The 26,949-nt window shown below is 38.3% G+C and overlaps 1 protein-coding gene across 1 annotated transcript in view; it reads left to right on the top strand.

The window, feature by feature from the left end:
- Nucleotides 1-21,686: 21,686 nt before the first annotated feature.
- enpp1 (ectonucleotide pyrophosphatase/phosphodiesterase 1) overlaps nt 21,687-26,949 on the top strand; it is a 36,869-nt gene continuing 31,606 nt past the window's right edge. Inside the window, exons 1-2 of the mRNA XM_084954367.1 lie at nt 21,687-21,968; nt 26,855-26,924. Coding sequence (XP_084810493.1) covers nt 21,840-21,968; nt 26,855-26,924 — 199 coding nt within the window. The 5' untranslated portion in view covers nt 21,687-21,839. The remainder of the gene's footprint in view (nt 21,969-26,854; nt 26,925-26,949) is intronic.

Below are 26,949 nucleotides of genomic sequence, written 5' to 3'. Positions count from 1 at the left end.
TGTATAGTATGATCTATTACCTGATTTACTATAAATCTGAAAATCTCTCTGTACATGCTGAACTCTAACCACAAAAGCATATATGAAGGATTTAAAACTTCAGCCAGTGAATTTGTGATGAATACTGAAAAGCTCTGCATTGGCTTGAGATGAGTTTGTTTATTTGCACTTTCACCTTAAATGTGACAGAGAGGAATACGCAAACACAGCCTCAGGAGCCACAAGCTAGTGTACTCCTTGTGCCAGTTCCAAGTCCTGATCAAAAATCAACATGCTGATCCATCCACTGGCGCAACCAATTGGGAAATACCAGAGAAGCTGAAAGTACCATATAATGATCTTTAAACAATGTGGGTTTTGTTACCTAAAGCAACCCCTTACCCCTGCAAAACTTGTAGGATACGAGTCATAATATCCTCTGAACATGAACAAAAAGAGTGTAGTTTTATTTTAATGTTTTTATTTTTAAAACCTCTGCTTGGCCGGTTTAGGCCAAAAGTAAAAGTGAAGTTATCTTTATTGCATAAAACAATAAAGAACTAATTCTATCTCGTGCACTTGTAGCAGCATGCTGTGCACTCATTGCAACATATAGCTTCTTTCTCTGTTTTTTTAATCTTGCAAGTACTCTGCTTCCAGGTTTCATAGCTACACTAACTATTTATGGAAAAAATACAGATTATAAAAGCAGTACTTCAGTGCCAACATCTTTTTGCCTGTCTCCTTGCTAATTATGTCACTCTAAAAAGTAACCAAGAAATGGTATATCTCACTGGACCCACATACCTGAAGGCTGCTGCAGAGGCCTGGCTTAAAATATTGTATGTAAAACTACTCCACTACATTTTTTAAAGGGGGGGGGGAGAAACTTAAATTTTAAGCAGGCAAGATTTAAAAAGGGGGAACCATGGAGAGCATTAAAAGAAAATCCAAGCTGTTTTCTTCAGCAAACTCAGTTTTCAGCTTTGATGAACACGTATCACAATTGTATCGTCTATTACCTGAATTATACAGGCAGTAATGATCAGGTTCATTAATAATGGACAATAATTGTTAGTTTAGCCATATAATGAAGTTCCATGCTCAAACTACAATTTGAAAAAAAAACTTCAATTCCAGAAAAAAGACATCGGACATAGAAACATAGTGCAGCCCATTTTCTTTAAGTGGAACACAAAAATTATTTCCTTTTAAGATGGAATCAGGTGAATTCCTGACAGACCACAGCTGCTTTTGGTGACCACTGACCTACTTCAGCAGAGCAGCTGGGGGTTTTAAAAAAAACAAACAAACTTTTTCATTCACATTCACTGCTGGGAGCTGTGAGATGGGTTTTATTTCATCAAGGATTCATGTCCATCTATAACCGATGCTTTCAACATGACTCACCAGAACATTTCCACAGTATCCAGCTGTTTCTCCGGCTCCAATAAAAACTCAAAAGTCTGCTCTTTGACCCCAGCTTTTCCCAGCTCGCCAAGACAAAACCAGAAGCTGCTCCTCAGAGTTTTCAGCATTACTGAAATATTCCATGTTTAGACTGAGGGGTAATTTAGCCACAAGAGGTGTGCGAGAAGTAAATAATGTTTAAGCTGAGACAGAAGTCATGACGGCAATAACGCAAACACAAACGGACAAAATGTCAAGTGAAAAGTCCACTTGGGCCAAATTTGATGACCTCCAGAGTCACTGGTTTCCAGTAAGTGGTTCTCTGACATGTTGTACGTCAGCGGGAGATGCAGCCACTGTTTAGGGATATCGAGCAATCTTGATTTTGCTGCTTTCAGTTATTTAGTTAATGCTCATTTTTACTTACAAATTACTGTACTGCACGTCGCTGCCTCAAATAAATGTTTTAACACAGGAACACAGACATACCAAGCAAGAGGAATAGCTTTTTTTTCTCAGGGAATAAAGTGGTTGTGTTTCTTCTGATTTTTAGCTATATAAAGCCTATTTCTGTGTGAATGTGAGACTAGTTGTTAACTCCCCAGTGAGCCATTTCTGAGAAATAACACACAGCATGTCTGGAACTCGACGACCTTTCTGTATCTCTAACTTTATCTCTGCCAGCCTGTGACAGACGATGACATCTGTACTGCACGTCGCTGCCTCGATTACTGACTGATAGATTCTGGCCAATCTTAAGTTCCACACCGTGAGCCAGGCTAAAAATAGCTCTGGCTTCAATAAACAGGTCAGTCAAGTCAACCGTGACTGAGCCTGAATAAATCCTCCCTTCACAAACCGAAGTGCTGCCTCAGCCGATCAATACGTCAATTAATCCATGACACTTTGATCAAACCTGTGATTTTTTATTTTAAATAATGCTCTTTGAAAGGTAGAGACTCATTACATGATTAAAAGTACCTGCACTTTAACAGAATAAGTAAATTTTTTTTTTTTTTTTGTGAATAGCAATGCTTTATATTATTGTATTATAATATTTTGATCATGTGTACACAAGAAGAATGATTAACACAATGTAAAATTTTGTAACAGGGTTTCTATCCCTCTCAAAATCTTTAATTGCAAAATAAATGTTGCAAACTGATGGGTTTAGGAAACTAATAGTTGAAAGGATTAGATTTTATATTAATGTAGCCTATTATAGTCAGTATTTAGAACATGGACAAAAAAAGACCAATCGTCTACTTTCAACTATTCTTCATCCTGATACAACACCAGAGGGTATTTGTGACCAAGTAAATCTGTTAACCACTACACTATGGAGACACCTGTTCGATAAAGAATGCAAGATAATTTAAATAATGTAAACGCAATAAAAGGTGGTGGTGGTGGTGGTGGTGTGTGTGTGTGTTCGGGGGGTGGGGGTCCAATGCTGAACCAGGGTGTGGATACTGGGGAAACAAGGAGAGAGACTACGTTAACACGAGGAGAAATTTAAACAGGTCTAACAGTGCTTGGGCCCTGATTCACCAGGATAAGGTAGCAGAAAATCTGGCAAGGAGTAGAGGCTTGGGCTCGCCCTTAAATGCTGGCTTGTTGCTACAGATGATGGCTTGCAGGTAAGATTTTCCAAGAGCGAAGAGAATTTGAATAGTTTATTATGGCTGCCATGCACTTCTTGGTCTTATCACTCAGGAACCCTCATAAGAAAAACTGACACTTCAATTGCACCCACTGCCTTTCTCTTTGTCCGATTGTCTTTTCACATTGTTTTTAAACCTTTTTAGATTTTCTGCAAATGAGCAAATAAACAAACACCATACACAAACTTCTTTTCACCCTCCTGTGCCTTTTGCCTTATGCTCTTACTGAGGTCTTCTGTGCAATTCATTGTCCTTGCTGTTCTTTTGGAGATTTGGTGTTTTCTATCTAGAATGCCCTTTTCCTCCTTTATTTATGCTTTGCCGATGTGCCTCTAGGGTGTCCTGCATTTTGGGTCTACATAAAAACTTTTGCTAAATGCATCCTTTTTCTTCCACTTATCTATTTCAGGGTTAAATCATAAAATATTCTATAAAAACACACAGATGCTATAGTCTTGTACTATTAAATATCACACTGACATACCATATGAACTGTTTTCTTTCCCTCTACTACTAAACTGATTTTAGCTATACATTAATTTGATGCTTTAAAAGACTAGAAAAACAAACATCTAACAATAGAGTTGAAATAAAACCTGCTAGGTTTGTGGGTTTTCTAAAAACAAAATATGGACGTAATCAGATTTGACAATTCATTAAGAACAGTAACAGTTTTAATGTGAGGCTTGTTTGGTTGGTGTTCTTTATTTTGTATTTTATTATGTTTAAGCTGAGAACTGGCCTCAGCTGCAAAGTCCTGCAGACCTGCTGCAGGCTGATCAGGTTTTTTTCCCGCTCCACTGTTTAATCACCAATACATCTTCATGAGTCTGAGCACTTCCTGCAGCTATGGGCCGGTCATAAAAAGTTTTCCCGTGTTAGGATTTGACCTGCGGCAGTTTAAGCAGGGCATCGAAACTGAACCCTCATTACTACGATTTTGAAGAGGCTCCACACATAAGTCAGAGCTTTGATGTACTTTGAACATCATGGACCACACTGCTTTAGCTCCTAATGGCAAATATCAACCAAGAAAAACAGATTTAAAGGTCATTAGACATGGATTCACAGCTGTTTTATTTATTCTAGGCTCTGGGTCTTTAATACCAATGTCTAAATTGTAAACACTTTTTAATGACTCAGCTTTAAACGGAATCTCCCGACTGCGCACAGTAAATGATGTTATACTGCAAAATGCTATTTACTAATTGCACAACTTAGTAAGTCAAGGAAACAGAGGGGAAAACACCAGATATAATGAGTCACACCATATTTGCTGTGCATCTTTAAACTGATTTACCTGTGAGTCATCCCTTCTCACTCAAACAGGTCTTCAGTTAAAGGAGATCCTCTCTGAAATGTGTCCTCTGTGATGTGCAAAGGCACTCTGATGATCTCAGAGCATTCACTCAAAGTTAAGTAGGAGAAACAATAGATGTAGGTAGGTAAGCAGGCAGCTGTGCGTGACTCCATCTGAGCAGGAAGAAGTGCTATGACCTTCTAAAAAAGTTGGCAAACCTCATCTTGACTTCCCTCTTGGTCTGTGAACTAGTAAAATCTTTTAGATGAGCAAACCAACCAAAGCAACCAAACAATCAGTGTCATTCATTGCATCTGTGGGGAGTTTTAATGTTCTGGCTGTGTACACTAGGTAGGTTAAAAAAAATTAGGTGAAAAGCAGGGACATTATCAGGAGGATGTAGCTGTGTTCCATTAGTGCAAGCAAGGAAAGCAGTACTTTTCTATACCTCAGTTAAAAAATAACAAAGAAAGGGTTCTGCCTCAAATGCATTCTATATACCTCAGAGCGTGTTGGAGCTGAGTGTTGTCCAGTAATATGTCGGAAAATTTTTTTGCTCCTTAGCAAGATAGAGCCATTATATCACTGGTAATACAGCGTAATGCTTGGGGTTTTCTTGTTGTTTTTTTGTGCTTCAAAACATCACTGCATCCCATTCACAGACAGTGACTGGTCATTTCTCTGTGTATGGTTTATTTAATGAGTCACAAATACACAACAATGACCTCAGCATCTTCATCTCCATGATGTGAAGAACTTGCTCGTGCTTGCTCATCGCTGGCCAGCACTCTGACCCGTGCAGTGCCACTGGGTGCACGATCGACTTATAGACTTTCGCCTTGAGGTAGATTGGCGTTCTCTTGTCGCACAGGACTCCAGTGGCACAACAATGGCTGCACAGATTAAAAGGCGGGGTACAAAAGGTTGGGGTGCACTACTGCCATCTTGGATTGTGAAGGCAACTGGGAACGTGAAATTCTAGCTGTGTCCTAATTTCTAGGCTGCATCCTTCAAAGGACGAGGCCTTCGCAGTCTATTAGGGCCGGGTCCTCCAAAGACTGAGAAGGCCGGAAGTGCGAGGCTGTGAAATGGGACGGTCTAGCCCTCAGATTTGCGTCACCAGCTGTCTCGGTGGAGTTTAATAAACTCAGCCTTCTGCTCCTTGCTCCATAAAATATAACAGGACACTGGAGTAAATTCTCTACCATCTCACACTTCTGTTTAATCAATTTTCTGTTTGACGTTTATTCAGCTTTGTGAAAACTATAATCTCAGCCAAACCAATTTATTCAAGAATAAATAAAACACTGAAAAAAGTCAAACAATAACATTTTTAAGTTATCTGAGTGACTTACATATCATGTTTAATCTGAGTAGCGAAAGACCGCGGGGGGGGGGGGGTCTGAAAACGATGTGCCGGGAGTTCGCTGTCCTCTCCGGCTCTAGTGAGCCTTGACCTCCCAGTAAGTTATCGAGTTGGTGGGTAACAGACTTCTCGGAAAACGTCTGAGCACTTTTGCAAATATGTGACGTCTTGATAAATTGAGCAGATATTTGAGGTTTACACAGCTACATTCTCGCCTGAAAATATCTTAAAAGTTTATTTTTTGACGCAGAAAGATAATATTAAAACTAAGTAGCTGACGCCATTGTTAGAAACTGGAATTGGCTGAGCTACGCTTTGAATTCTGGGATAGGTTTGCCCACGAAGGATACACCCGACCCATCCTTCAAATCCAGGGAAATGAAGGACACATTTGTTGGTCACATTTAGAGCAGCCTTCGAATTTGGACAGCCTTTGACGCCTGACTGTGACGTAATCGGCCTTCAAATGCAGCCTCGGAATTGGGAAGTAGAATTAAGTCTGCTTCACTGTGTTTACATTGGAATCCATATCAGTTCTCCTGTAGATATTGACAATTACCCATATCACAGGGCTCAAAGACTTTAAATTCAGTTGTGATTTATTTTAAAAATGTTTTTACTTCTTTAAATCTGCAATTATAATGTTGATCTATATCATACCAATAGGGAACATTTCTATGCAGAGTAATTACTTTTGTTTTTGATAATCTACAGTTTTATGTTAGTAAGATGAGGTGTTTTATTGCTACTTATACTAAAGTAATGGTTCTAAAAAATAAAAAAAAAACTTAACTATAACTATACATAAAAACATAACTATACATAATGATAATTCTTCAGTCAGGAAGGTGTGCAACAAGCTGCAGGAGGCTGTGTAAATTTAAGTAGCAATAGCTCATAAGTAAATAAAAACCTGATTTATGACTTAAGAATGGCAGAAAATGTTTTGTTTCGTTTTGTGTTTTTTTCAGCAGTCGCACTAATTTCATACTGCGGGCTACTGCAAAGATGTCAATCTACTCTTTCTTTCTTTAACACCAGAGGAGTCACCCTCTACTGGCCAATCCTTGAAGTAAACAGTATTGACAATAATAGAAGAGCTTTACTATTTTTGTTTTCAGTTAAAAATCTTTATTTATTTACTTATTTATTGCCAGGTTGTATTTGTTATCTGTGCTTTCAGTGGCCTGAGCTAATTGATGTCATATTTCGATGAGCAGTTAACTCCAGCTGTGTTGCCAGTGTGCATCCAAACACAGAAATATGCACAAGTCCTGCACACACACAACTCGGCTGACTAAACTTTACTGGAGAACACGTTACGTAATGCCATGATACGAGGACATCGTTAGGGCAATGCAAGGGAGACAGCAGCCATCCCGCCCCGAGTGTTCAACCCCCACCTTCTTCCCAGCCTTAAAGCAACCTGGGAGGGGCTCCCTTCAGCTGCCTCCATCCCATTACATGAGGTTTAACATGGCCTTCAGCTTCCCAATGATGTTCAATTAGAGCCTCTCATTTTCCCATCATTTGCTCTGCCTCCGTGACTCTGCCACTGCCTCTGCTGTCATTTTGTAATTATTCCAAATACCCCTTCAATTAGAGAAGAATCTGTTTGTTAGCCTTCACACCCCAGTGACTGAGACACACCTGTTCGGCTCTGCAGGATGAAGGAATGTCACATTGCACATTAATGTGAATATTTTGGTCAGGAGACTTTGGTTCACTGGTTTTCATCTGTGACCTCTGGACATTTGAAAAGTTTGTTCTGATTGGGCTGTACCACCATGACATATGGGTCAAAGGTAATCTCGCTATGAACGAAGTGTGTTATTTAGGTTTTGCTTTCTGTTAGATTATAAACAATTCATTCTGAAATTGATTGCTTTCTCCAACATTTTTCTCCTTAATTGGGCAATTTACTGACCCCAAAGTAGGATTCCAAACACAGAAATACTACAAGTATACTTTATTTACCAAGAATGACCTCTATTGGCAGGCAGTATATAGCAATAAACCACAAGATTAAAACCACCTGCATAATAATTTATTGATCCTCCTTCTTGTGCTCCTCAGAAAGTCCCATTTCTGTAACGATGCCACTTTTTCCTGCAGGATGGAGCCTGAAGTAGAACTTTGTATTGTGGCAAGATAGTAAATGTTCTTCACCTTTCACACCTTGCCTCTGCAAAACGTGAAATAGGCATGCCAGCAGAAGTCTCAGTAACAGCAGAGGGAGATATTTTATCTCAAACCAACATGAAAATAATCAAAAAAAAAAACCACACAGATATCCATTGTACATGGAAATAGCAACGCAAGGAGTGTTAGGACTAGTTATACACACTGATGGGTGATTTGTAAATAAATTTAGAAGAAGAAGAAGAAGAAGAAGAAACTGTAAGCTGGGAACGGGAAACAAAACTTCAAAGTAAAACAGGAAATAACCAAAGGATACTAATCCTAACCTAAATACAAACTCCTGACAACAAAGCACGAGACATGGAAATAAAAAGGAACCAAGCTAAAATAATAAATAAATAAACAGAACAAGACAGATGGGATGTTGATACAAAGGACATGAGAAATAAAAAGAATCCCTGGAAAAATCTAATGAGAAACTAGACTTGATGAGGTCACAAAAAAAAGCAGGTATAAAACTGCAAAGACAAGTATAGAAAGTCTGAACAAAAACTCAGAAAATGAAAACAAGACACTCAAATAATCTTCTGCTGGAATAAAGATGAGCACAGTGACATGAAGATAAAACAAAAGAAGCAATCTAAAAAGAACAAAGAAACCAGCTCGCAGAGGTGAACCAAAGCCACCAAGAAGCAAAAGTCTTGCAATCAAAACACACTTGTGTCTCACTTCATCCCCTGAGTGAGCCCCTCAGAGGGACTCAGGCCAGGCTACATGCAAATAGCTCACAGGAGGTGGGGACGAATCAGCATATTTATAGATCTGTGTAGAGTTTAATTTACATCTAAGCTCTTAACATGAAGACATGAGTTTTAAGGGTTTAATCAATATCTGGGAAAGGATTGGGTTTGTTAGCCTGGGAGGGATTTGGTTATAAATGTAAAAAAAAATAAAAATCACATACAAATAAAATCCCTCACAACCTCACACAGCACAAAATGACACATTTCTTTAAAAAAAAAAAAAATTTGATCAAAAAACCTGACATAATTGATTTCTTATTAAAAAGGGCAAACAGTATAGTGATAGAGTTGAGCTACATAAAGTGCAGATTATTTGACAACAGAAATCTGATTACAAAAATAGCCGGTGATTAATTCTCTATCAGCATTCCCTGTCCTCTCCTCCTCAGCTAAGATAACACTTGTGTTAAATACAGTTACAACTATGCTTACATCATCAGTGACCCGCCATGCTCCTGTGTGCCTCAGCCTTTGTCCTTCATCACAAGTCATCCCTGCTGCCTACATCAGCACCACACACTCTAATCAACCCTGTCACATGTCTGTTGCGTTCTTACGTAACACGTGTCGCTCTACACTGTATGAATATTCCAGTGTGGAGCGCACTCGCCCTGACACCAGCTTTCCTTCTCATAGATTGCCAATAAACTTTGAAGGCCTGACCCTCATTACATCAGCCTCAAGTGAGAAAAGTCGTATATTGACTCTGAGAGATTGATTCAGCTCAAATTGATTGAAGTAATTAAAGACATCCTCCTTCATCAATGACTGTACTTAAAAAGATAGACACCCTCCAATTTAAAAGATTTTTTCCCCACTCACTTTCCATTCTCAATTGATCTGTTTAGCCCCGTACAGAAATATTTTTTAGCAGGCGTCGTTAACCCTGGTGCCTCAAATCTCATCCATAAGAAAACTGCATAAATTTAATATCACAAGATACAGGCAAGTACCCGCATTGATGTTTTTCAGTAACATATATGAATAAAATTATTTCATAGATTTAACTTGTAATTCATCTTTTTTGTGGGGGAAAAACATAGATGAATATGTAGGTAATATAGTGGTTTTTATACTTGTATCCCAAGGTGTCACATATTAACCTTCCCCATTTTAATTGTTGCAGTCATCAGTAATTTGAGAACTCAATGAGCATAAACCATTTAATTGGATGAGAACCCATATTTCATAATTTCAGTGAATCTCCAATACCTCTCTTTAATATCATAGAACTACAAGGATTTCTCTGAACCAGTCAGGATACATCACAGTTAATAAAGTCATAGCATCTAACACCCTGACACCCAACTCTAACCCTCACCCTAACCATACGGTAACATCACCAACCTTAAAAATGAGAAGGTTTAAAGAAAAAAGGCCACAACACTGCCCTCTAAAAGTCAGTGTCTTTTTTTTGATTTATTGATTTATTGATTAGCATTCAAATATCTCAGTGAATACAAAATAAAGATGACCACAAAGCAAGAAAGCACGAGACAAGGCTAATCAAAAGGTATTGGCTGAAGCATATGCTTATTAAACCCTTTTAACAAAAGATCTTTTTGCATGCAGCTCCTGTACACAGGGCTCGAAGCAAAGAATAAAACAAAGCAAAGCAAAAACAAACAAACAAAAAACAAAAACAAAAACAAAAACAAAAACAAAAACAAAAACAAAAACAAAAACAAAAACACTTCCCACCTTAGATAAGTAACTACATCAAAGCAAAACAATCAAGAGTTTCAGTATTATTATTTTTGCTCTTTTCATTCTTGATTTATACATTTTTCTAATACTCTATTTTTAAACCTGTTTTTAAACAAGGAAAATGAACTACACCTTTTTAAATCACTGTCATAACTATTCGACAAGTTAACTCCTCTAACAGAAACACATCTCTGCTTTATATTTGTCTTTATCTTGTTTTTTTTTAAGAAATCTGTTCCCCTTAACTCATATTGACTCTCTCTGACTTTAAACAGCTTCTGAGTACTGAGGCAAAGCAAGTTATTTTGTGCTTTATGCATTATCTGTGCCATTTTATATTCAACTAAATCACAAAATTTCAGGTTATTCAGATAAATAAACAAAATGTTAGTTGGTTCTATATAGTTTGATTGATTTATAATTCTTATAGCTCTTTTTTGTAACTTGAAAATAGGAAGAGTATTTGTTTTATATGCATTACCCCATATCTCCAGACAATAAGTCATATATGGAAGCAACAGAGTACAATAAAGTGTGTATAATGATTTCTTGTTCAGGACATGCTTTGTTTTGTAGAGAATAGCAATGGTTTTTGACATTTTTGTTTTCACATGGTTTATATGAGACTTCCAACTCAGCTTATCATCAATTATCACTCCAAGAAATTTATTTTCGTACACTCTTTCAATTTCAATTCCATTAACGCTGATTTTAGATACATTTTTCATTTGTCTAGTGCCAAAAATAATCAATTTTGTTTTCTTTATATTTAACGATAACTTAATTATATCAAACCAGTTTTTTTTTATATATTTAACTCCTTTTCCACTGTAGTCAGAAGCTGTTCTAGGTTTTTACCTGTGCAATACAGAGTGGTATCATCAGCAAACAATACACATTTTAACAGTTTGGAAACACTACATATGTCATTTATATATAATATGAATAATTTAGGGCCCAGCACAGATCCCTGAGGAACACCACAAGTTACCTTCAACTGCTTAGATTTTACATTATTGATTTCGATATATTGACATCTGTCATCCAGGTAACCTTTCATGCTATCCCTCTTATGCCATATCTCTCTAGTTTATTCATTAATATAGAATGATCAATTGTATCAAACGCCTTTTTTATGTCTATAAAAACACCAACAGTATATTCCTTATTATCTATTGCATTAGATATCCCTTCTACAAGTTCCATCACTGCCATCGAAGTGGACCTTTTCGCTCTAAAACCATATAGGTTATCACTTAGGAGATTATGCTTCTCAATATATTTATCAAGTCTATTAACAAATAACTTTTCTAAAATTTTTGAGAACTGTGGGAGTAGTGATATTGGCCTGTAATTGGTAAACTGACATCTCTCTCCGTTTTTATGGATTGGAATAACTTTTGCTATTTTCATTTGTGAGGGAAACACACCAGTTTGAAAGGACAGATTACAAATGTATGCGAAAGGTTGCAGTATATATTCTATAATACTTTTAACTAATATCATGTCAATACCAAAACAGTCAGTGGACTTTTTATTTTTAAATGTTTTCACAATGTTAATTATTTCTCTATGAGTTACAGCACCAATAAACATGGAGGACACATTCTGAGTAATGTGTTTATTTAGGTCGTTATTATTTCTTGACTCTGGAATTTCTTTTGCTAAATTAAAGCCAACATTTACAAAGAAATCATTAAATTCATTTGCAATGTCTTTAGTTTTATCAAGCACAATATCTTTATCTTTTTTAAAATAGTCTGGATAATTCTTATTTTTTGAGCCCTTTTTGATTATACTATTTAATATCCTCCATGTTTCTTGTGTGTTACTTCTGCTTTGCTCCAATAATTTGTGGTAAAATTCTTTCTTACTTGTTCTTATAATATTTACTAATCTATTTTTATATAACTTGTACTTTATTTCAGCATTTTTTGTCCTCTGTTTTATGAATCTCTTATATAGATTATTTTTCTTTTTACATGCATCTTCTATCCCCTTTGTGATCCATGGCTTATTTGATCTGTGATGCTTTCTAGTGATTTTCATTAAAGGACAATGTTTTTCATATAGTGAAATTACAGTTGATAAGAATGCATCATATGCACTATTTGAATCTTCATTTGCAAAAAACTCATTCCAATTGTGTTCCTTTAAGTCCACCTGGAGGGCAGCAATGGCTCTTGTTGTTCTATGTCGTATCATATCAAATGGTTGATTCTTTTCTTTAGTTTTAATCCCAAAATAATTTTGAAAAATTGCAAAAACAGGAAGATGATCGCTTATATCAGTTATAAGAAGTCCACCTACTATTTCATAGTCAATTTTATTTGTGAATATATTATCTATCAATGTAGCTGTATCAATTGTTATTCTACTTGGTTTACAGGGAAAAGGGAGTTACTACACATTGTATTGATGAAATCTGTTGTTTTCTGATGTCCATTTGGGTTTAGCAAATCTATAATAAAATCACCACAAATTATTTGCACTTTTTTATCATTTAGGTTGCTAAACATAGCAGCAAGTTTTTTTTCATTGAATGTCTCAAGGCATGATCCTGGTGTCCTATAGATGCAACTTATAATTATATTGCTAGCTTTTTCAACATGGATTTCAACAGTAACACATTTCAATACGTCATCTATGGTGCTTGACATACATTCAACCAGACTACATTTCAAAACTTTATCTACATATAAAGCAACACCGCCTCCTTTTTTATTCACCCTCTTCATTGTAAATAATTTGTATCCTTCCAGTCCCATTTCACTAACTTTCTCATTATCGAGCCATGTTTCTGATATTGCAATTATATTAAACTTTTTTAACTTACTTAAACATTCTGTAATTTTAGAAAAAAATTTATACGGGCTTCTACTATTGAAATGTATGACCGACAATGCATTTGCCATTTTAATATTCATATTGAATTGGTCATCTGTATAGTACTCACAAGTATTATTGTTGTTATTGTAGAAGTGGTTATCTGGGTCAATGTTGCTTTCAGGGTCATGCATGTTGTGCTCTGCATAGTTAAACGTTTTGAAGTTCGTTTTCTCAGCGTGTGTGGCAAAATAACCTCCTTGACAGTCCTTTTCATAATCAAAGTCTTCCTCTTCAATATCTCTGAACCTATAATCTGTGTCCAAACTTGTCATTTATGTGTTTTTTGTTTTTGTTGTTGTTTTTTCCATTGTTTTTTGAGCCGTAAGGCCAGAAACACTTTCCATACACATTGTTCATTATCCAATCATCACTTTTCCAATAGAGTCCATAGCAGATTCCTGATTATTTATATTGCTCTAAGTCTTTGAGTTCTCTTATCATCACAACATTTGCTTCTTCGGGAGTGCCATTTAGTCTTATCATTACTTTGCAGTTCCTCGTCCATGTCACTTGTATCTTATTTTGTTTTTTCAGGCTTGTTCATTTAAATACACACCGGTCCCTTTTAGCTTCTTTCCCTGTTTCAGTAACTCAATCTTTGTTTTGTGACTCATAAACCGAAGAATAATTGCTGGCTTTGTTTTACTGTCTTTTCTGGGGAGCGTGTGGCATGCTGCGATATGATGGCTCTGAATACTTACATTCTTTGTTTGAAGGAATTTTATCACTTGCTGTTCAAGTGTTTGCAGCTCCTCTACCGGGGCATCTTCACCGTCTTTACCTCCGCCAGCTGTTACTCTGGCGTAGGTTCGGTGTTGCGTCTCCAGTCCACTTATGACTAAATCAGCCATTCTTGTGCATTGTTCAAGGTCCTCGATTCGCCGTTCCAAGTCGTCTATTTTCTTGTCCTTCTCCTTTATCAAGTTTTTTAGTTGTTTTATTTCATCCATTAGGTCATGTAGCATACCTTGTTGTTTAGCCACTTTGCTCAGTTCATCAGACATGAAATTAAGCGATTTCCTAATCTCCTCCAACTCCTCTTCAACTCCTGGGTTTGCTTTTTTAGGCGGCATTTTGAAAATGGTGAGATTGGTATTACCTTGTGATGGCCTGTTGAAGTCACTGTCAATTTACTTGTTGGTGCCTTGCTAGAGGAGCCTGGGCCTAGTGGCTGCTGGAGGATCCTGGGCCTAGTGGCTGCTGGAAGAGCCTGGGCCTAGTGGTTGTTGGAGGATCCTGGGCCTAGTGGCTGTTGGAGATTCCTGGGCCTAGTGGCTGTTGGAGGATCCTGGGCCTGGTGACAGCAGGAGATTCCTGGGCCTGGTGGCTGCTGGAAGAGCCTGGGCCTGGTGACAGCAGGAGATTCCTGGGCCTAGTGGCTGTTGGAGGATCCTGGGCCTAGTGTCTTAACAGTAAGTGTCTGACTTACTGTTATCACATATGTATATTTTCCCTTTTATGTTGTTTGTTTATGATTGTTTTTTGATATAAGCAGTCTTGCACAATGATAACAGCCTCCTCTACTTTTACTCATAGTGAATCTAATGTCAAAAAATGAGAGAAATAGAAAAATATTTGTATGACTAGCAGTTGTCACTGTATCTTATTAACAGAAAAAAAATGTCAGTGCTTCTGTTGTACCTAATAACCTGTCAATGGGACTGTGGATCCAAGTAACACTTAGTGGCTCTCTGCTGTCTGCAACTAATTGCACTTTAGTTCAGTTGTCCCTTATGGTACATCATTCCAACATGTCCTGATGCATCCTCAATAATCCAGAAAAGCAAATCCCAGAAAGTTGATTTCCCTTTGGAGAAAAGATTCAATATTCACCTATCTGACTTCTTCAGACTCAGTTTACTGCATGTTTAATAACAATAATAACATTACTTACGTCAGCATCATTCATTTCATGATCGTTAATATTAATGATCATGAAGCTGAGGATGGCTTGGAGGAGTAATGAACGATTTCTCCCACTGAAATCCAGCCAATGAGCAGAATGAGCTTTCTAGGACAATTCCTTTCCCATTATTTTACCCCTCAGTGTTTTGAACAGACATACATGTTAAAGTTAACCTCTTGTGTTCATTACATACTCTATATTCATCATTTTGAACTATACCCCAGTAGCTTTGCATGATTCACAGTACAAATGCATCTGTATTTATCTTATACTTGGCTTTGGTGCAGCCCCCAGGTCATCCTCTATCTGAAACCAGCAGTATTAGCTTCACTGACTTCATCGTCTAGCCTTTGGTCTGATTGGCTGCCCCAGAAGTCATGTGCTTGGATATTACTCTCCCAGGAAGAACTGCCTCAAATGGAGCCTCAAACTTGAATTCTTGGACTACGTGGATTACTTGCATATTACTTATTGTTGACTTTGATCTTATGTAGGCTGGACTGGTAAAACTCAAATTTCTGTCAATGTTAGAAGGTTTAACTACACATTTAATCAAAGAAATATCTTGATATAAGACAAAAAGCACAAGGTCAACAGTAAATCTCAGTTTTTCTACATGATAAAAAAAATGGTGCTCTAATAAACGAATGAATCTTGTCAGTAGGACTCTTTGATCTTAAACTGTACCATGTGTATAAAAATTAAAGAAATTTATCATTTAAATACTTTGTACTGTGAATGGCCATGGGGGAGATTTTTATCAGTAGTAAAAGCTCTAAAACTTGTTAAATTGCAGTCAAAAGTCAGAAATTTATGTCTTCATTCACATTTTCCAAAGCCATCTAATGGACTGGATTGGAATTTTTGGCAGACCAATTCTGGTCCCCGAGCCTTATGTTTGACACTCCTTTTCTACAACATTCCCACCATTTCAACTATATTTATGATGAAAAAATGAAAATCATAATGGATCTCATGTTATCACAGTTCACTCTTCAGGTGACTGTGATAAATATGACATTACTCTTTTGCTTGCTGGAAATGAAGCAATTTTATCTTTATTAAAACCACTTCAAAACAGAATTTTATTTAAAAAAACAACAAAAAAAAACCCACTGACTATTGCTTGCAGAAAGTGTAAAACAAAAAAATTACATGTTACCTTTGAGTAGAGTTGGCAGGCCACATGATAGAATTTCATCCTGGGCAAAAAAGGGCTGCAGCTGCAGACCTTGACCATAATACCTCCACAGACACATTTATATGTGGGGAGACATATGCACACCGCGGTCTGCTAATATATGTCCCAAACTGTCACTTTGTGCAGAGTACATTTCTTTCCCCGCTGTTCTCTCTGTGCAGGGGTTCATTTCCCAAAATATATTCAGTCTATGACAGAAAGCTCATCTGACATTAACCTCATGAGATTTTTTCCCCACTGGAAGATGTCTTTTTCTGGTTTTACGCTGTCTCAAACAATCAGTGACACACCTGTGAAAATGCACACATTTTGAAACACAAAGCTACGTAAGACAAACACAGAACATCTTGTACTAGCGCTGGTCTTCCACAGGGAAAGCATGCTTGTTTAACCCCGAGGAAATGTGCAGATTATGTGTTTTGTTCCCATGTGTGCCTTAAACTTGGGGGACGTCCCTTCTCATGGGCAGTATTTGTGCTTATTCTACCCTCTGTGCTTCACCGTTATTTGTAGTTTTTGATGCAGAACTACAAAAGTAAACTTTACTAATGCACAGCAAGAAAGTCCTTGGTTTGAATCCTCTGGCCAGCCATGGGTCTATTTGTGCTAAGTTTACATATTCCCCGTGTGCTACCATGAGTTCTCTCTGGGTGCTCCCACTTCCTCCCACAGTCTAAAAATACACGTTGGGTTCGTTGGTGATTCTAAACTGTCTGCTGGTGTGAATGTGAGTGGCACTTCTATTGCAGGTTAGGCAGAGTCCAGGGTCTAAGCAGGGTACTCTAACTATGTACTATGTACTCTAACTGGATGAGCATTTCACAGATTGATGGATGGATTTTTAATGCATAAAACTGAAACATGGAAGAATAACAAGATCAAGAGCAATGTTAGCAGCTCTACATAAGCTTTCAGAGCCTTGGAACAAATCAGCGCTACCATTAGTGCTGAATTAAGGAAAAAAAAATCTGCTTTTCTTTTAGTTACATTAAAAAAACTTGAGCAAATATGACAGCAACTTCGAAGCTTTTTAAAGTGTCACATCCAACCTGAGCAAATTTGTAGCATCATTTGAAGAAGTGAAACTCAAAAAAGTTTAAACTATCCAACTAAAACCTGTTTGCACCAGCTTTCACACCTCCATAATGTTCATAATGCAGACTGATGTGCTGTAGGTGTGTATAACCTTATTCTGGCCCTTTTCTGATCCCAGTAACTCAATAAAGTGTGCTTATATAACTCAGATTTGTTCTGATCTTACAAACATGGTGAAGCTAAAGCAAACTGCTAATATTCAACCTCGTGTTTTATGTTGTAGTGTCACATATTGTCCGTCCTTATATCACAACTCAGTTAAAACCAAAAATATGTCAACATGTTCCAGGTGGGCAACGTGTTCCAGTTGTGGGTAAGTCTATATCAACATTTCTGAAAGGTGCTCATTATTTCAGGGCATCAACAAAAGCAGGCCTCAGACTGAAAGCATAGGCGCTCCGCTGTGAATGCTGACAGGTAGTTGGTGACACACATGCCTGTGAAGGCAGAAGACTTCAATATTGGTTGAAGATTGTGCAAAGTTGAAGGAATAACTCATGTGCAGTAAATCTCAGGGCGGGGGATGTGCTTATAACTGTCAGCTGATGAATTCTTTAACCTACTGCACCAACTGCTGCTTTCACAGTGTATTATTTATAAATCGAGGCTTTATCTGGGTTCATCTCCTCTCTGCTTCTCATCTCTGCTCTCAGTGCTGCAGATTGCTTCAGCAAGGTGATTGCAAAAATAGTTGTTGCTGCAATCTGTTGCACATGAATGAAAGGTTTAATTTTCTGAATGTACATATAGTATGTTTGAAGAGCAAAAGAATTGTTAACAGGAAAGTCTTTACTGTCTTTTTATTGTTTCTTTGAGTGTCTTCTTTACTTCTTTACTTGATGTTTTGCTTCCTATGTTAATTCACCCGCAGTGTATCTGCTGCTTGCTTATCTGTCAAAGCACTCTTCTAACGGTCTGTGAAGGTTCTCAGTCATCCAGGTCATCGTAGTCTAGGGAGCTTGGAAAGCAAAGAAAACGGGTGTGGGTCACAATCAGCCAAGGTTTCAGGTTAACCCATAGTGAAACCTAGCCCCACCCTATGATGTGATTTATTGAGGTCAAATGGCCCAGGATGTGAGTGGACGTTAAGGCGTCTGGAAAGGGATCTCAAAACTGGATTATAGATGGCAGACAGTTGGCGTTGTAAGCTAACGCCTCTACCTTAGAGATAGGGTGAGAAATCCAGCCATCTGGGAGGGGCTCAGAGTAGAGCCGCTGCTCCTCCACATTGAAAGGAGCCAGTTGAGGTGGTTCAGGCATCTGACAACGATGCTCCTTGGCCGCCTCCTGGGTGAGGTGTTCTGGGCATGTCCCACGGGGAGGAGGCTCCAGGGCAGACCCAGGACACACTGGAGAGATTATATCTCTCAGCTGGCCTGGAAATGCCTTGGTGTTCCCCCAGACAAGCTGGAGGAGGTGGCTGGGAAGAGGGAGGTCTGGGCTTCTCTGCTTAGGTTGCTGCCCCCGACACCCAGCCTCAGATAAGTAGAAGAAGATGGATGGATGGATGAATGGATGGATGTCATTATCGGTCATTATTGAACACCTTTACAAAGTTTTTCCGCAACCTTTTAAGTGCCCAGGCCCACTATTTGGTCTCTGGGTTCCACCAACTGAAAAGCAAAGCATAAGTCAAACTCTTCTTGTTTTATTACAAAATTCCTTTTGATGATGGCTAGCCAAGCATCCCTTTGCTTTCAAGAGGTTCCCTTAACAAGGTTTCATACACTATTGTTTCCTTCTTTCATTAAAGACAAAGTTCCTTGTGCACTCTGCGGCCCCTCCAACTACTTTAAGTCTTCATGGCATGGACTCACCAAGGTGTTGGGAACATTCCAGAGGTTTTTGTCCCCACTGACATGATAGCGTCACACAGCTGCTGCAGATTTGTCAGCTGCACATCCATGATGGGAATCTCTTGTTCCACCACATCCCAAAGGTGCTCTATTGGATTCAGATCTTTGTGGAAGCCATTTGAGTTCAGTTGGACTTTAGCAGGTCGTTTTGATCATGTCTACATGTCTAAATGTTCTGGGTTGCTGCCATGATTCCCATGACAAATACTTTGCAGCTCAAAGTGCACAACAAAAGGGTTTACTTGGATTATTTTGTCAGTCTGAGCATTAGGTCAGAATCGTGTAGACATTAAGTGCCAAATGTGTAGGTCAGTATTAAAGGTCATGTTGTAATATCCAGCTGAGTCGGGGGCAGCTGTAGGGAGACACAGCTGAGAGACACGCGGCTCACTGAGCAGAACACACACACAGAAACAGTCACTGTAACAACAACATGAAACACACATTCGGGCATGCATGCACAGCCCTATAGCTTACAATGAAAAACAAACTCAGGCTTATGGAGCTAACGCACACACACACATACAAACAAACACACACTGGGAGACAAAACTAAACAGACAGTGAGGACATGTAGCCCTGGGCTGTTTATGAGTACAAGACAACACAGGGGTCAGAGGTCAGGGGCACCAGCCACATGTGATAAAAAATGATCATACAACTGGACACAGCTGGATGTGAAAGAAACCATATTATATGACTGCATATAGTGACAGGAAAACAGCTCTACCACCAAATACCAAATGTATTATAACTGTGAAAGTGTTGCAACAGCACCATATAGTGGATGCTTTAATACCACAGAGTAGTGTGCTTGGATATATATGCATAAACTGCAAGTGCCCATAACAATCGATTCAAAGTTAGAGAATGTGAATTTAAGTGCTTCCTGCAAACAAAAACATGCTTTTGTGTTACTGTTAAATCATTTAAATTGTATTTAGTTAGAGTAGAAGCAAATCGCAGTGAGGCTACTAAGAATCAGCATCAGTTAATACTGCACCTGACACTTTAAATGGGCAATGGGGTGATCCAAATTAAATTTTCATTAGGTCAGAATGGTCAAAAGTTAGTGTGTGATACAGCAACATAATATACAAAGTTTTATTTGGATTTTCCAAAGGCTGCACTGACACTTTAACCAGTTGTATATGCTTTACTTTTAACAGCCTCTGCTAATTGCTGGTATGAAATGTTTTGATGGGATCTACAAAACTTCTGGCAGGATTACCCTATTTAATAAACACCAATAAGCACCAAAGATGGCCGATAAGTCCAAGCTGCTCTGCTTAAGAGGCACTTGAAAAGAAGACCTTAGTATATTTATATTTTCATAGGGGTGGGCATATGGGGCGGATGAACACCAGGTACCTTTCAGAGACAGGTCGCCTCGCCTCTGTCAGTGCGCCCCAGGGCAGCTGTGGCTACAATGTAGCTTGCCATCACCAGTGTGTGAATGGGTGAATGACTGAATGTAGTGTTAAGCGCTTTGGGGTCCATAGGGACTAAGTAAAGCGCTATACAAATACAGGCCATTTACCATACATCGCTTCTAAACCAGCCAAGTAAAGCTTACAGACCTGATGGAAGGAACTCTGAAAATAGCTCTGGTTGCCTGAGGTTTATATTAAAGTAGTGCTGTTATGCTACATGCAAACCTTTTTTCTAGCAGGACTACAATTAATTAAAATACAAACTTTTTTTTTTTTTCATATGAGGCCGAATATCTTTTGTAATCGGCTGTTATTTCTTTTTGTTGACCAAATTATTTTTGAATAGAAGAAAGAATAGAAGAGGTGGAGCAGCGCCCTCTAGTGGATAATATTTCCTTCAGTGGTTAATTTTTAGCAAGCAGTCACTAACGAAGCCAAGCTCAAATTTGCCAACGGTAAGTGAAATTAAATAAGACTATAGTCAAGCCAAAAGCCTTAGATTCCTATTTAAGGAAAGGAAAATGTGTTGAACTGTGGTTTTTTTTTTTTATTAATTTAAATAATAGCATGGGACTCAACCCTCGAACTGGAACCTAATGCACCACTTAAGTCTGGCCACAAGATGGTGGCAGCTCCACGACCTTATAATGGATTTTCATAGAAAGTCCATAATTACTGTATCTGTGTTTGCTTTTTATTTCGAGTCAATGTCCTAAATCAAAGAAATTAGACGTGATAATACGTCTGAGGCATGCGTATTCTGAATGTGTCTGGGTTTTATTTTCTTTTAAAGTGACTCTGATTGGCTTTAAAGTGGGTAAAGTACTATTTCCTCGCCACATTAGAGGAAAATAAGTCAGAATGAGGGGGAGTTTCTGCTTTCTGCTCTGCTTTTATTAGTCTTGGATCCTCCTCCTCCCTTAGATCTAACACATGTAGCCACTTTGCAAAAACTTGAAGACGTCAGAAAGGCGGGCATTTCCCCTCTATATATTCCTCAGAGCTGCATCCCATCCTGCTACTCAGTTCAACCTGGAAAGCACTGGCAGGCGTCCTTTTTTTGTTTTTGTTTTTTTGCGCTCAGCAGCATGGAAGTGACCAAAGGAGAGGACGGGTCGGCGGAACAGGCAGCGTCTTTATTTGGGACACGAGAGGTGGAGAGTCAGAGGAGCATGAATGAGAATAAAAGGAGTACCCGCCGTAAAATCATTATTGGGGTATGTTCAGTTGCACTTTGGCAGCATGGAGGGCAACTTTGAGCGATTGTCTTCTGCAGTGTGAAAGTCACACATTATAGTTAATGTATGTGTCTGAGCTCCTGCCACTCATATTACTGCATGATCTTAATGTGACTTTTAAATTGGGAAGCCCTTAAAGTGTCAGGGACACTATTATTATAGATGATATTATTGATTAATAAGTAGCTGCTGTCTTTTGTCCTCTAGAAGAAATACTGGGAAAAAAATCATCTGTCCCTGTTTGAAATGAAGAGATGTCCATCTTTTTTCTTTTGTCTCATAATTGCAAACTGGATTCTGGGGTTTAAAAAACATTTGAAGGCGTCATTTTGGGCCCTGTTGAGTCTTAGTCCTTTTTTTTAGTGTATAATTTTTGTCAAACATTAGACAGTTAACCCAACTGACACTGTGTGATGTTTAACTAGGGGAACAGAACCATCGTCAGGGATCAAAAACCACATCCTCGGGTCAGCATTTCTGCACTGTTTACTCACACTGTCATTAATTCACAGCTGCCACACAGACGAGACTGTCAGTGTTGCCAGCGTGAATGTGGAAACTAAATGTTTTCACTCCACTGCAAACAGACACAGGCCAGCAGGCTCTCTGCAGGTGGACAAGACCTGCAGTTGTTAGTGTGAAGCAGGGCTGGGTGGAGCTCTGACCCCACAACGTTGACTCTGATCCAAAGTGTCATTTCAGCAAAATATTGGGTGTATTCAGGCAGCCGGAAAACGAGTTGTTCTGCCAGTGCTTTGTTTTGATGTCGTTTTAGTGGTTCTACATGTTACAGTGCAGAGGCACAGGTAGTAGCTGAAGTTGTTTATAACTATAATTATTTATAACGTTGACTAATTGGGCAATTAGTTTCTCACATAATTGAGCAATATTTGTTTTACTCTAATGCTAGACTGTTCAACAAACAGACAGGCACAGTGCTGTGATAGTCAGCACTGATGACTAAAACTAAAAAGCCACTGGTTTGAATCCACTGGCTGGCTGGAGTCTTTCTGTGTGGGGTTTGCATGTCCTCCCAGTGGGCTCTATCTGAGTACTCCAGCTTCCACAGCCCAAAGATGTGTGTTGGGTTGATTGGCAGTTCCTGAGATAAACTAGCTATCTGTGCAAAGTGTAACCCGCCTCTAACTTTTATGAAATGTGTGGTAGGCTCCAGCACCCCGCCCAAGAACCTGAATTAAACAGTGAAAGAAGATGGATGTGGACGTTTGTCACGGCTTGGCCTGTTCTTCCTGTGCTCAAGAACAGACTCATTTAAACTGGCCCATCTTGACCCTGGACTCTCTTACAAAACACATTGTTAATTTTAAGATTCTGACTTGATCAATAACCTTCAGTGTCCAGTAACATCCCCACATCTGGGCCAGTAGATCAAAAGCGCTTTGAGGTGTAATCTGTAATAATGTAGCATTGGTAAATATGTATTTTGAATTATTAGTCTAAATCTGAAAAATAATAACTTAAAGGTTTAAAAATATGTCGACAGGCTGTGCGAACTTTGACGCAATACTTGGGTATCTCCATCACTGGCAGGAATGGACATTTTAATCTGCTGGGTCTGTTCTTTGTTTTCCCCAGAACAGTATTTTTATCACAGAAGGAACGTCTCAGAAAACAACAGCAGCTTTTATTGTTCACAGCTCCTCGGGGCATTGAAACTAACCACACTTAGTCTTTGTGGAGGCTAAATCTGGAGTGTGTTTCAGTCTTTACGGAAAAAAACATAATTGAAGCAATTGTAAAGAAAAATACAGTTATGTTTTATGGACTTGTTTTATATTGCTGTGGTCATAGTCACATCAGAAAAATATGTTTCTTGCTGTAATATAGTGAAATAAATTGTGATATTTTTTTTTAAGTTGGACGTGAAAAGTTAAACATGTCTGGAATGTTCGTGATCTCCTTCATCACTGAGGCATAAACTGCATGTCAAAGAAGTCATTTGAGAATGTGCACATCCTTTCAGCTATTCACTTGCGACCTTCAGCTCGACACCACAATAACCAGATGCTGTCTGCTTTGTACCAATTAGACACACACAAGGTCTCATTTTTAAGGTCCACGAGAATTCGGACAATAGCATGACTTTGTAGTTTTGCCTCTGTACACTACCACAGTGGATTTTAAATTAAACCAATCAAGATGTGTTTTAAGTGCAGATTGTAAGCTTTAGTTCAATGGGTTTACCAGAAAATGGTGCAGTAACTACTTTGCAATACATCCCTAATGTCTTAAAACCCCAAAATAACTCAAAAATAAGTAAAAGCTCAATCTTGAGTACCCACTAACACTTTATGACAATGAATAATAAAGTGAATGTCTACCACTCCTTCACCACACAGATCTGTTCAAACTCCACCCACCTTAAACTGTTTTTTTCTATGGTAGTTCCTCTTTTGCTCTGCTGCCTGAGAAGCTAGATTGCTTCAGTTGTGCAGTTGATTAACACAGAAAAGTAGCAGGGTTGTTGATTTTTTTTTTTTTTGGATCAAGGATCCAGGCTTATGTGAGAGCAGCTTTTCATATCTACCATATCTTTCAGCTTTGTGCGTGTCATAAGGCCATACATGATGGCTGTTTGATGTGTAGCCCTTAGCTTTTGTGTCTAAGTCCACCCCTGAACTAGAATGACTTTTCCCTAAAAAGAGTTTTTGTGTCTTTGGATAGCCTTTTTTTGATGTCCACTTTGAAGATGACTTTCATCTGTAGTTTAATTTCATAACCTTTACATCATTCTCTTGTAGACAATGGAAAATGAGTGGTGGTCATGGTGGGGGGTCTGAATAAGTATTAAAGTGTGTTTCAGTCAGCCCAGTAGGTTTCCACCAGACAGTCTGTTTACTTTCACAACCCACAGAGACCCCGTCTTTAAGCATTTCTGTGAAGCCCATCCGAGTTTACAGTTTTTTTCACCTATGGCTGGGGAAAATAAGTGCACATACCCAGACACCAAATACAGCAGTGTGTTTTCATACCTGTATAGGAATTCCAGCTCTTGTGAATCACACTAAGTAGATTACTCTTGCTGTACTGCTGTAGCTTTCTAGCTTGGGAGGATCAGACCAGTTTTGGCTTGAGGATTTGTTTGTTTAAACTGTAAATCCTCTGTAAAATCTTTCCTCCAGGAAGAATTTATGTTTTTCCACTTTAAGCCTGTTTTTTTGAACTTTTTAGTTTAGCTTTTCCCCCCTTTCAGTTAAAAGTAATAGACTACAGAAACAGTGTGAAAAGATTAAAAACATATCAGTTCTGAGAGGAAATTTTGTGCCAGCAAAAAGTGACACCAGAGAACAAGAGACTTGCTTTAAACTATGACTTGTGTTGTGCTAAGGAAATATTTGCAGCTGCGTTCCCAGCAGAGAGGTGATAAGATGGTCATAGGAATAAAAGGAGATGAGCCATAATGCACTTACATATTATACTCTTTAAAAACTGTGATTTCAAGGCACAATTTTACCAGAATAATAAATATTAAAATCTGGCGACACATTTAAAATGAAAATTTGTAATGCCATAATGAGTAACTGGCCTGGTTTGGGGCATTGCAGATGCTTCAAAATCAGCATCCGTGATAACCCTGGTAAACACTGTCATTTCTAAGTAAAGTAATCTTTGAAACACCCATCTAATTACAAACCACTCGCCCCCAGGGAGCTGCTGTCCTGGGGCAGAAAGGTTGTGATTTTTAAAAAAACAAACAAAAACAATTCTGGATCACTACTTCCAACTGCAGAGAGCTGAGACTAATATATATACAGATGGAGATGGAGATGGTGTGGAAATTGTTAAAATCAACAGTTGAGCCTGTGAGGATACAGATGGAAGTCTCGGTGGATGGCAGAAGGATAACTGAATAAAGCAATGTATCTAAACCTCTTCAGCTGCAGTAATGGAGTAGGACTTTGAGCTAAAAGCTAATGTAAGCATAATTAGAAGTATACAGAAAATAATAGCATGGTGATCGAGTAGTGTTTGCCACCCTAGTGTAATTCAACAGGTCCCAAATGCTAATTCTTAACAGTAAAAAAGTAACAAAGTTGCATAAGACATGTACATTTTTATTTTAACTTGGAGAGGTCAAACTCTGTATGTTTTTTCTTTTTTTTCTTTTCTTTTTTTACATGATTGTAGTTTAGTAACAATGCACACAGAGTTGTAATCCGATCAGGGGTTTTCCCCCTGTTGGACGAGGCTCTGGGGAAAAATAGCATGCTGTCTCTGGTGCGTAAAGTGTAAATAAACGATTCAATAAAATAATTTTTTCCAGACACAGTTTTTAAACGGAATTGAAGACAGTGAAGTACAGAGAAACACTGAGCCCGTTTGTTCTTGACCGTCTCGTAGCTTGGCTGTTTTTGTGATTCTCAGTCTGCATCTGCAGCTGCATCACATTTTTTGAAAAGAAAACTTGGAAATTTAAGAGGATCATGTGAGTCAGCTGGGTTCCTCTGCGAACTGTGGATACAACAAATTTATTCATGATCGGTCCATTAATATTTTTTTAAGAGCCTGTAATGTCAGCCTCGTGTTAGTGATACTAAGAGGCAAAATAACAGCATGATTTAGTCATTAGGTGAAGAGGATCCCATCTAATACTTGCTGTACAACAGCCAACACTGCTCTCTCTAGAGCTGAAGCTTTGAGTGTGGACGTGATTTAGTTTTGTTAATTTATGTCTTCTCTTGAGAGAGACAAGATAGTTGATCACATTATGTTGAATTTTGTAGTGCTTGAACCTTTTTCTTTTCTCAAAGTTCAAATAGTTCAAAATAAACAATGTGAAATTAGTGGCTGCTATCTCTAACAGCTTTAACAAACATCTTGCCATTTTATTTTCTGGGTTATAGGTTCTGCTGCTGTGTTTACTGGTGGTTATCCTGGCTGTGGTGTTTTTTCTGAGAAAGGAGAAAGGATCAGGTAAGATTGACTGTTTTAATTAACC

Source organism: Perissodus microlepis, chromosome 15 (assembly GCF_051167445.1).
Source record: "Perissodus microlepis isolate ML-2025 ecotype Zambia chromosome 15, ASM5116744v1, whole genome shotgun sequence".
Lineage (NCBI taxonomy): Eukaryota > Metazoa > Chordata > Actinopteri > Cichliformes > Cichlidae > Perissodus > Perissodus microlepis.
This window is presented reverse-complemented; position numbering and strand designations above follow the sequence as displayed.